The sequence below is a fragment of the Castanea sativa genome, chromosome 1 (assembly GCF_040712315.1).
Source record: "Castanea sativa cultivar Marrone di Chiusa Pesio chromosome 1, ASM4071231v1".
In the NCBI taxonomy this organism is placed as follows: Eukaryota; Viridiplantae; Streptophyta; class Magnoliopsida; order Fagales; family Fagaceae; genus Castanea; species Castanea sativa.
Genome location: NC_134013.1, coordinates 83,146,173 through 83,158,890, shown reverse-complemented (window position 1 = coordinate 83,158,890; position 12,718 = coordinate 83,146,173). Strand labels below are relative to the sequence as shown.

At 31.3% G+C, this 12,718-nt stretch overlaps 1 protein-coding gene across 1 annotated transcript; it reads left to right on the top strand.

Annotated features, from left to right (window-relative positions):
* Positions 1-1,881: 1,881 nt before the first annotated feature.
* On the top strand, positions 1,882-7,960 carry LOC142635627 (uncharacterized). The gene is made up of 2 exons (XM_075809763.1): positions 1,882-2,791; positions 7,842-7,960. Exons 1-2 carry the CDS (start codon positions 1,882-1,884, stop codon positions 7,958-7,960), a joined length of 1,029 nt encoding a protein of 342 aa, XP_075665878.1.
* The last annotated feature ends 4,758 nt before the right edge of the window (positions 7,961-12,718 follow it).

Genomic DNA, 12,718 nt, shown 5'->3' with positions numbered 1-12,718 from the left:
ACCGAAACCGAACCGAGCACACCCCTATAACATACCATCACCACCATTAGCAATCCATCACCACCAACCACAACATACCATCTCAACTAGACAACCCATCACCACCGGCCATCACCACCATTAACAACCCATCACCACCATTGGCAATCCATCACCACTAGCCACAACATACCATCTCAACCAGACAACCACAACACATTGACATAACCAAACCCACGAAACTCAGCCAAAATCAACAATTAGATAACTATGTCATATCGAGCTCAACCATGAAATAAAACAACAATGTTTAGTACTCCAAATCCAACTATCATCAACTCCAATGCAAAATTTTAGATCCAAGTCAAGCAGAAAACAATAGTCAACGATCCAGATTCAGATCAAAACCCTAAATTCAAAAAATAAATAAATTTGCATTAGGCTCTGTGACGGTGATTTAAGGAAGGCAATGGTTTTGTAGTGTTGATGCGACTTCTATCAGTAGCATAACTATATCAAAGAGATTTAAGGGCAGTAGTGGAAAGACAAAGAAGATGAACGCAACGAAGAAACACCAAGAAAAACAAAGATTGCTCTTAATACATTATAAGGACAGAAATCCATGGTCATAGGAAGGTGACTATGATACCATATTAAATATTAGTTATAACATAGTCCATGTTGAATATGCTTGAATATATGTGGAAGAGAGAAGCATAAAATAGGAACATAAGAACACAAGGCTTGCGTGGTTCAAAGTGATCTGCAATCGTGCAAGTGGCATTTGAGTCTTTAAAGAGGTCAAAGTCCTGAGTCTATTCTCTCTCCCTCTTTCTCTATGCTTTGAAATAAGTTTTTCTTATTTGATAGCTTTTGCAACTTTAAGTTTGACATACTTTCAAGTTTTTGGGATAGAAGAATAACATAGTTTTGACTTTTGACGTGTTGTTGAAGTAGAGTAAAGTTCTGTTGATAAATTTTGTGAATAGAATTGGAGATCTGATTTGATGGGAGCAAAAGGGCTGAGCAGATTTTCATGTAACTATTTATACCAATCCTAAATCCGTGTTTTTAACCTTAGGAAAAATCTGAAGCCGCGTGTAATAAACGCGGCCATTGTCCACAACTAAAGCCGCATTTTATACATGCGGCTACAGACTAAATTTAAGGCCGCGTGTAAAAAACGCAACTTCAGGCCATAGTTAAGTAAAAAAAAAAAAAAAAAAAAATGAAGTCCTATAGCCGAGTGTTTTAAACGCGACAATAGCTCCACCCCCCAAAAATGCGGCTGTAGCCAAAGAAAACGCGGCTTTAGATGCATTTTATGGCGCATGTTTGAAACGCAGCTTAAGCCAATTTCTTTAAGCCGTGTTTTTTTAAAATGTAGCTTTAGTCCATCTGTAGCAGCATTTTTACAAACGCGGCTTAAAAAAACGCGGCCTAAGACTTGCATGTTTTGTAGTGATTTAATAGGAGATATTTATCATGAGTGAACCATGTCCTTTAAGTTTTCTATTACCTTGGTTCTTCATACATGCATGTTTGTGCACGTTTAACGGTATCATAATTTGTAAAGTTACATATCATAAATATGTTACACACTTGCATCGCAAGATTTTCAATTCTTTTTATGACTTATATTTGGCAAAGCAGTCATCATTCATAATGGAGCCCGAATGAATTGATCTGAGCAATAACGTGAATGAGGGAGTCGATGCCAAGGATTGAATTTCCGAATTGCCTGAATTTATCATCCATCATATACTTTCTTTCCTTTCCACAAAAGCTGTTGTTAAAACCAGTCTGCTTTCTAAGAGATGGAACGGTTTTACGTCTTCATATCCTGTTCTAGATTTTAACGAGGACTACTTTCAAGATAAAAAATTTCCGACTCATGTACACATGCCGGAACCGAAATTTAAGCCAAAGTATGAAGAATTTCAAACCAGAGAAACGGTGATGCATTTTTTGAATAACTCCCTCCTAAGATTCTGTGAGCAGAAGATTTGCATAGACACATTGATGCTTAAGGTGACCCTTCTTAATAATAATAAAAAAACTGCTCTTGTGAACAAATGGGTACAAATGGCAGTGGAGAATTGTGTCAAAGTGCTTGATGTTTTTGTCACAAAAAATGAGAAAACGTGGTATCGTTTGCCAGAAATAGTCTTTTCTGCCAAAAGATTAACAGTGTTGAAATTAGTTGGTTGTAGGTTGGAGCATTCCAATATGAAGAGTACCATAAATTTATACTCATTGAAAAAACTGTCTTTGGGGAACGTCTATGTAGAGAAGCAGATGCTTCAGAATCTGGTTTCTTGCTGCCCTTCAATTGAGCATCTCACTCTTGAATATTGTGTCGAGTTAAAAAAATTTCACGCCCATGCACCTCTTAAATATTTAACAATTTTGACGTTAGATGAACTTGAGACAGTTTACATTGAAGGATCGAGTATTAGAAATCTTAACTATTGCTCTATTGGTGAAGAACTGGGAGAGATCAAGGTGAATGCTTGTCAAAATCTTAAAAGAGTGCTAAGCTTAACCGGTGCAAGCATCATTGATCAGTGTCTTTATGATCTCGGTACAAAATTTCCCCATCTTCAAACTTTATACCTATCTCATTGTAATATGTTGGAAACGGTTCATATTTCAAGCCCTTCGCTCAATATGTTAAGATTGAGGTTCTGCAAAAAGCTACGGGAGGCTGAGATTGATACCCCTAATTTACGAAATTTCCAAGTTTACAGCTATCATAAATTTCCTAACATATCTTTGAGGAGTGGTGGTTCATGTCAAACAAGTGGACTGTGTCTGTTTAACCTCACTACAAAAAAAAAGTTTTATAGCCGCGTTTTTAAAATGTGGCTATAGCTCCAAAAAACGCAGCTACAGAGTTGGGCTTGGACTGCGTTCAATTCACGTGGCCCAACTAGGGTTTTAGGCCGCGTTTTTGCAAACGCGGCTGAAAAAAATGCGGCCTAAGACCCACATGTTTTGTAGTGCCTCCAGCCGCTCCAAGACTTTGTTAGTCCACTCAACGTACGATAACGTTGAAATATAAATGGGAGATATGTTTGAAATTTTTGCACATTCACATGGTTTCCAGAATAGTTCACTGATTCTAGACGATGATTTGGATTGAAGGATCGTATAATTAAACTTTTGGTATTATTCATGAGGCTATTATTTATTTATTCATGAGTTGTTTATATATTCTAGAGTGAGTGAAGATCTTAAGAAATTGGTTTACTATTGCCAATTTCTTAAATAAAAATAAAAATAGTTGAAAACTTGAAATCGATATGACTAGAACTGATTTTAGGATTTTTTTTTTTATACATATTTAAAACAAAAGTTGAAATCAGTCCTCCGAACCTTTGATACTAAAGGTTCTGGTAGCTGAGCCACCAATTTTTGTAGTTTGTGCTTGAAAAATTTTATATGACATTCTAATTGCCTGAAAATATCTTACATGTAAAATATTTTACTTTGAAACAAATAGAAAAGTAAGCTTCTAATTTTAAAATAAATAAAGGTTATAAGATTGGAAGATATGCAATTGTGGGTACAGAAATTCAATAAAAGAACATGCCACTGTTATACCTAAAGCCAAGGAGGCCATTGTAGCTCCGAGGAGATCATGTTCTCGGACGGTGAGGCCGCTTTAGTGGCATGTTATCAGAAGAGGTCACACTGAGGGGAAAGAACTTCAAGGAAGGGGTCAACTCTGATTGAAGGGATGGAGGCTGCTACCACATTTAATGCGTCCCACCAAACCTCTCGCATTTATATGAAGAAAACCCCTAAACAATGTTGCCTTAATTGCCGCAACTCACAAGAGGTTTGAAAAGGTGTCTGATGGGACAAACACTCAAGTAGTAGCCTGGGCGACCAAAAACTAGAGGACCAAAATCATCCAAAGGGGGGTATATAATGTGGGAGACCCTCCAGAGGAAGGGGGATCTGAAAAAATGGCGGAAAAGGATACTGTAACAGCTTAGAACAGAAATTGTAACCAAATTAGAAGGAATATATTCAATAACTATTCTCCTCGAACTTTGCCAAGGAGTGAGTTTCTTCACATATAGTCCAATTTTCTTTATTTTTCTGTCACCGTTGATCTATTGTGCGCGTTGATCCTTCTGTGAAAGCCCAGCCTTCAAACTCACTCTCTACAAATTCATTGTGTCGGGCTATTTGGGTCCTAATCCTATTCCTTTTTGGGCCCAGGATCCAAATCTCGCCTATACAGCAGTGATTCAAAACACCATTCATAAGTAGGTTATGTAATTAAAAATATACGTTAATAGTCTTTTAAGTTGATATGTAATGGTCGGAAAAGATTCATTTGAACCAATTTTGTCTATGCGAGAAAATAAAACAATTGTAGTAACTCTAGTAAGCTGCAATTTTTTGGGACACATGTATCTGCTCTAAATATATTATGTCATCGTGAGAATTATTATTTTTTATGGAAGAATTTTAAAAAAAAAAAATTTGTTGAGAGAAGATGGAAGAAAATGGAAACACTGATTGAGATATGTGGGTTGGACAAAAGCCAAGTTCAAACAGGGTCTGTTGAAGGCATTGTTAAAATTACTTAAATTTATACGTGGAAGAATGGCAAAATGAAATTAAAATCACAACTACATGTCAACTCTTCTTAAAAGTATAAGAAAATTCCTGGCGTTTATCAAATAAATTCCAGGCTATTACTGGTTGATAATTTTATCCAGTGACATGCATACAAACCTAGCAATAATGAGAGACACGGGTAATGCCACATTCGTAAATTTTTTTTTTTTTCTATCTTTTAAAATATGTGATTGGTTGGATTTTGGTACAATAAGTAACTGTTTTTCTTGAGCCTTGGATAGCTACTCTCTCTGATATGTTGATCGGCCTTGTGAGATCAACTTTGTGTGAATTTATTTTTAGAAATATGCCCAGTGTTGTTGTTAAATTGTGCTTAGGCTTGCTTAAAGCAGTAAGCCCCAATTTCTAAGCACTTTGCTTGGTCGAAGCAAAGCTCATGTATTGAAGCGTGCCTTAGGCACTCTTTTTCTAGTTCATTTTGAAGAAGCACAAAGCCTACCTTTTTTTTCTTCTAAAAAAAGATGAATTGTTACAATTAAATGTTCGATCTTGAAGGAAATGACATAGACATGTTTTATTATACAAACACTATTTTAAGGTGGTGTATTACACAAGCAATATTTTGGTCATATATTAGAAGCTACGAACAAGAATAATTTACTATCTTTAACTTCTTTGTACTTTTCGGTTTTTGCCTTTTGAATATATTTTGATAGTACCATTTAATTCTTTTGATCATATCTTTTACAATTATGTATTTTTATAAAGCACAAGAGAATTATATACATTTTTTTTTCAAAATTTCTATCACTAGATTATTATCATATTGTCCATTAATAATTATTTTCTAATTTACTAATATAAAAATTAAGAAATTGAAATAATTATATCTTTAGAATTGAACTTGCTAACTTCATATTAATAATATTTTACATACTTTAAAAAAAATTAACTTACAAACTTTGTGCCATTGCACAATCTATTTTAGCTAATGTTCTACTGTTGCAGGTTCCATATGACTTACTTCAATAGTTTTTTTTCTTCACATGGGCTGGTACTGTTTTTGGTCAAAAGGCTAAGGTCATATACTGTTTGTGAGTCTCACTTTATATATTTATCTCACCTTTTAAATTCAGATAAAAGTAGTAAAAGTGGTAGTAATCGGTACGTTCTTTACACAAGCTAAGAAAAAAGAATTAGTTTTTAACTTGGTTTTAAGTCCTTACATTTCCTATAAATAAATAAATAAATAAAAGTTCTTACATTTGATGCACAGGGCAAAAGTGGTGGTAAATAAAATGATGTAAGGTGAATCATGGGTCTTTCTTCGTAAATTTATGTAGAAATTGAGCATATTGATGTAGGATGGATGGATAAATACGGTTATGGGCCTTATGGCCTGCTAGCAATCAGATTTGTACTCTATTATGATTAATGGTTTTCTAGAAGGGTGTATTCTTCCTAAGTAGGGACTTTGATAGGGTGATCTTTTGTCACCATACATGCATGTTTCTTTGACGTGCAGAGTATCTTATTTCTATAATAAGGATGCCCAAGTCTGATGAGTTCATTAGTAACACACAATAGCAAAGCCAAGATTTCAATTTAGGAGGGTAAGATTAAAATTTGATATTAAAAACGAAATTAATTTAAAAAATATTAATTGATAATAATAAAAAATAATTAAACAATTGTGAACAAATTTGGGTTTGTAATAAAAACAGAGTTTAAAACATTGAAAAAGTCAAGATATAGAATAGAACTTTAAAAAAAAAAAAATATGAGACAAAAAAATACTAAAATTGCTACAAGTTTTATTACAAAAGGTTAACAAATTGATGCAGTAAGAACGTGATTAGTACCACTAGACAAAATAATAAATAAATATAATTGATTTTTTGTGATAGTAATACATCATCTTATAAGATTAATGTAGAAAGATTTGTAATATTTCTAGCATTACTTAACAAAAAAAATTATATGAATAGTGAATTAAAAAAATCAAAAAGCAGAACAAAACAATACACCTGTGACATGGTGAAAACATGAGACAAGAATCTTATCACAAGATATAAATTACTTTAAAAGACTAGTGAAGTAGGTGAAAAGCTACATGCTTTAATCCTTTGATATGTGAGCAGGGAGATTGTTTTTCCTTTGTCAGGTTGGTGTCAGGGTCTGTTTCTCTAAAGGGAATTTATTTATAAAAAAAAAAAAAAAAAACCATATTAGGTAGGAACAGAAGTACTTAAGGGATTTTTTGGGAGGAGTCAGGGGGGCAAATGCCCCCTCTCAGCCCCCCTTGGCTCCGCCCTCATAACACACCCTTCTTTTTTTGGTGATGATAGATTGCTGTTTGGTAGAGCTAAAAAGGGAGGAATGTTTATGAATCATGCCTATTCTAGATAGCTAAGAAGCTACGCTCATGCCAAAAAAATTAACAAAGAGGATACATCCTTATTCTTAAAAAACATGTTATGGGTTCCTATTATCAAGCAATTTGAGAAGTGTCTTTCCTCATTTGTGGGTCAACTGCAGAACAAAACAGTAACAGAGCTTAAAGAAATAGGTATGGACGAAATTGAAAGGTTGGAAGGAATGAGACTTATCTAAAGCTGGATATAAATTATTCATTAATCAAGGTTGTAGCTCAAGCTATACCTACTTATGTCATGAGTTGCTTTAAATTGCCAAGAAGTTTAACAAATGAGTTAGATAAGACTCAATTCTTTCCACAAATTGAAAAACATAAAATTCACTGGCTTGCTTGGGATAAACTTTGTGTCAGTGTGTGTGTTACAACCTGTAACTTCCCCAAAAGACTAATATCTGTTATAATTTTCAGTCATTTATAAACTTACAGACTCCAAATTGAAAGAAACAACTAATCAACCTAAGCAACAGATAAGGATAAGCACAGTGCTAATCCACTACTATTCAACTTCTAATAGCAATCTTAATATATTATTGACGTAACAAAGAGAGGGATTGGGTTTCGAGATGTACAAAAGTTCAACCTCGCTTTGTTAGCTAAGCAAAGGACAAAACTTAGCATGGATAGCATGTAGAGAAATATTGCCTACGAAGAATACAGTTCCAAGTGGTATTTTTGAGATGAATTGTGAAGAAGATAGGGATGTGCTTCATGCCCTTTGGTTATTTAGAATTGCCTCAGTGTGTCTGTCAGGCTAGTAGGTTATATATAGATCAATTATGGAATGTATCTTGTATCAACTGGAGCTTTTGATGTATTATTTGAGCAGGTTTACAAGCAGTTATCACAAGAGGAAGCGAGCTTATTATGCATCATGATGTTGTGGAAGATTTGGGCACAAAGGAATGCAATCCAGCTATCTGTCAACAAGCAATGAATTTTTTATGAAAGAACAAGGTACGTACAAACCCTTACCTACAACTTTTTGTAACTTACTTCTTTAAGTATTACTCCATTGATTCTTAAACAAGATAAACAAATAAAAACAAATTGATCCAAACACAAGACAAGAGCTAAGAAAAGAGAATTAGTACACTTTGCTTCTTTTATTTTTGTTTTAATAGGTAACATGCAACCTCACGTTTTCTAAATAATATTAATAAAAAGCAAATGAAATTATTGCATAACAAGCTGCTTAATAACTAAAGTTCTTTGAGAACTCCAGAAGATGCTCTAGCGAGACCCTCAAATGTATCGATCAAATTTGCAAGAGTTTCATTGGGAACTTGTGATCCAAGCAAATCATCATAATCCTGGCCAAATTTCAGAGCAGCCAGTACGTGATTGCTAGCGTCTGCATAATGTCCATCCTGCCAACTCGAGCGTGCAGCATCCAATTCTCCTTCGGCATTATGAAACGCGAATTCGCCATCCACCAATAGTTTCTTGATTTGCGCGTTTGGGGCATTAACTGCTAAGGGGCCCAAGACGTCCCTGGTTTCAATAGACTTAGCCTGTGTACAATCAATGGATGTGCGTCCCAGGCCTCTCGCATCCTCGCCTATGCTTCGTGTAAAGGTGGAAAAGCACAGGTGGCAAAAGCTATCAGCTCCGGATTTGCTACACACACTATTTATTAGTGCTGCATCTCCGTTCACAAACATTAGGTGTGGTTCTCCAATGACACCAAGAAAGATAGATACAAGTAGAGCCAAACTTTTCCAAGTGCAAGCCATTTGACACTAGTGAGGAATTAATATATCAAATAAACCTGTTGGGAAAACAATGAAAAATTATCTACATATATATAGAGAGAGAGATAAATATGAATTTGATCATCTTAATTTGATATACATAGTACCTAACAAATTACAAATCATATACCATATAACTATAATCTATCTATAATATATATTAAGAGTATAAATTTGGTAAGAATTAGGTGTAAAAACCCATATTTTACTTTTACACCATCTAATAAGAGATTGACACATTATATTTTTACTTAAAACTCAATACATCTTACCATATCCGATAGAATTGATTTTTATATGGATATTAGAATTGATTGAGTGTGGTTGTATTTATTCTTTAATATATAATAAGATGATGTGACATACATATTGTGATTGGAAGATGTAAAACTTGAGTTTTAATTTACACCACATCTTTATAGAATTTAGTCTCATATTAAGACCAAAAACTTTTTTTTTTGTTGATTTAATAATATTTTACCACTTATTGATGTCACATAATACTATACATCATTATTCTAATATATATATTTTAAATGAATTAGAATTTTATTCCATAATTATACCCTACATTAGAATTTTGACACATATATTTTCTTTTAATGATAGAACATGTAGTTTCATCCGTAAACACAATTATAATAAATACTTATTAGTGAATTTTATAATTATCAAATTTTATATTTAGACAAAAAAGTGAAATATATTATATTAAAACATTGTCAATTGCACAGGTTACTAACTAGTAATCTATATATAAAACCAAAACTTTTTTAACCTTTAGTTGACCTTATAATATTATGAGCACATAAGTTTATGAGACCTCGCAATTTTATACATTTATAATTGAGTTTAAATTCTATTATATATTCAACCCCTATTAGAATCATAAATAATATGGGAGTTATTAATAGCTATAGCTATTTATTATGATTTTATTTTTATATGAAACTAATGATAGGACCGTGCATTGCACAAATTTTTTTAAAATATTTTTGTTAAATTAGTATTATTATTATTGTGATACATGGAAACTCATAAGTATTGCAATTTTAAATATTAAGTAAAAGTAACAATTTAACAAAAACCATATTCATAATCCTGGAAAAAAATTATTGTTTTTGCTTCCAATAGTTGCTAATCAATATAGTGAAATAATGAACATTATTTTATTTCTATTATTTGAGTCAATAATATTACGTAAAAAGTCCACTAAAATCCATTAATATATTAACATTATTATATTAAAAATATTTATATAACACTTAGAAAGATATATAAAATATTTATATTACGATATTGATATAATTCTTAATGTAAAAGAAAAAAAAAAGGATGGTAATATTTATTTGATGATGAGATACAATTTTAATTTCATGTGTTTAAAAAGTGAAAAAAATAAAATGACTTCTAGCCTTTTTTTTTCTTTCTAATTGTGGTGTATTTAATTATGGTTTAAGTTTTTCTAAAAATCTCAATATATAATATCTAATATCTAATTAGATTACACATAAATTACTCAATCAAAGTATTTTTTCAAAAAATTACTTTTTTTTTTTAGAAAAAAAAAATACTTGAATAGACTTTGGAATGGAAATGGTAAGGAAAATAATAGAAAAATGACAAATTAAGAATTAGAGGTCATAAATAAGAATAAAAATGTAAACTTAAATACCATAATGAAGAAATGTATTTATTTCATTCAAAATTTTAATTATATGCCACGTGTCTAGTATTATGTAAAATATATTGACATATACAAATAATATTCTAACACGTGGCATTGTTTGTCCAATCATACCAATTAAATATAAGAATTTATCACGTGTCATTACAAGATGCTTTGAAAATGAATAAGTGTCATTGTAGCATGCATCCACCAGTTCTGGGATCTAACTTTTATAATATGATTATAGTTTAGTATTAAATATATAATTTTATGGTAATTATTAATGAGTACTTTTTATGGTTGTGTCTGTATATGAAAAAAAAAATTTCTTAACAAGAAAAAAGAATCTTAATATATCATATTCTCTTAATTAATAAAATAAATAATTTCATATACAAACACAACCATAATATATACCCATTAATAATTATCATAATTATATATTCAATAATTTCATATAAAGTAAAATCATAATAAACAGCTATTAAAAACTACCAAATTATTTAATTTTATATTTAATATTCCATACAAAAAGACAATCCTAATAAATGTCTAATTAATAACTATCATAATTATAAATTTCATATTTATATACAACATAGAAGAGGAAAAAAAATGTTTTTTTAAAGATTTTTTTTTTTGTTGAGAAATAATTACAACTTGCTGCTAACCCTGCAGTTTGAATCATTTCCCCCTAAACCCCCAAGCACTTTGTCCATGTGGAGGTGCTAATTCAGTTACAAGGCTTTTGACATATTTTTTTAAAGATAAAATCACATTTTATTAAACTTTTTCATGCATTACATGAGTTGCTAACTAATATTAATGTGAAAGCCTAAAGAAAGTCCAATCAAGAATTCAAATTTTTTACTCTCCATTTGTTTGAAATGAAGATTGTACACTCCATATTAAAGATTTAGTAATTCCCAAAACTTAAATAGATAAGGGAGATATGGTGGGGATCATGGGCCAATCTCTCATTTCCTCCACTCCCTTCTAAAAAAATTACAAAAAAAAAAAAAATCATCTAAACATCTTATTGTTCACCATGATCCCCTATAACAAGTGTTAGAATCTCTTTCTCTCTCCTTTATACGTGCGTTTGTTTCTAAAAAAAAAAAAAAATGATCCCCTCTAACAATGTCCACCTATCTTGTTCCAAATAATAATAAATATATAAAAAGGAATGTGGATATTGATCACATCATTATTTTTTGAACATCGGGATATCGTTGAGATCACTAGATAATCAAATAGAGGCCTAAAAAACTATTATGTGGCGATTGGTACGGGGTAATATTTTAGGATTCTTAGGAATGTTTAAAAATTCTCATATTTGGTTGCAAATCATGCTAGGGAATTAGATGTTAGGGGAATCTAGATTCCCCCCTTAAACCTCTCTCAGTAGGAATGTAGATTCCCTTTAAAACAGGTGGGAATCTAGATTCCCTAACTTAAAAGAAATTGTATTTTTTATAAATTGACAATTTTAACCATTTTTCCTTATCATTTAAGCAATTAAGATAAAATATAAAACAAATTATTATGGACTAACTCTTTTAAAAATTATTATTAAGAATAAAAGCATTTGAGAATTTAAATAGTTATTTTTATATTGTATTTGTCATTTTAAAATGTTAGACTATAATTTTAATGAATTTGTCATAATTAATAATTTATATTTGGTTTTTCATTATTTATTTAAAGGAATTTTTTTTTAAAGGACTTGGTAGTTCACATTCAAATCTAAGGATAGAATGAGAAAAATAATTAATTTATTTAATATTCCTGTGAATAAACCAAACATTATCATCTCACATTCCTAGGAATCTTAAGAGATTTTCAATTAAGAATTACATTCCTAGAAATCTAGATGTCAAAAGTAATGTGGATTCTCTTGTACCAAACGCCACATTAAGGGAAAATAATTTTTCTCAGGCAAGAGAATGGAACTAATCGCGTCACCCACACGATATTGTTATTTTAAAAATTACCTATTTCAATATTTCATAGAAGGTTCTCAATAAAAAAAAATAAAAAAAATGAAAAAGAAAGAGAGAAAGAGAATGGCAAAGAGAGTAAAAGTAAGATAAGATAAGGTTTCAAATCTTCCATAATTGGAAATGAAATCTCAGGTTTCAAATCTTTCATAATTGGACATGTGATTTTTTTTTTCTACCTCTCAAAAACTATTTAAAAATATATAGATAAACTTTAGTTACAAAATTGGTTATAGCTTGTTTCTAAAAAAAAACAAAATTGGTTATAGCTTCGGCCAAGGTC

Bases quoted from the DNA above. Each gene is read 5' to 3' on its own strand.
- LOC142635627 (XM_075809763.1), top strand. From the start codon at position 1,882: ATGCCGGAACCGAAATTTAAGCCAAAGTATGAAGAATTTCAAACCAGA. The intron at 2,792-7,841 runs GTCTGTTTAACC...TTATTTGAGCAG, and splicing joins ATGTCAAACAAGTGGACTGT to GTTTACAAGCAGTTATCACA.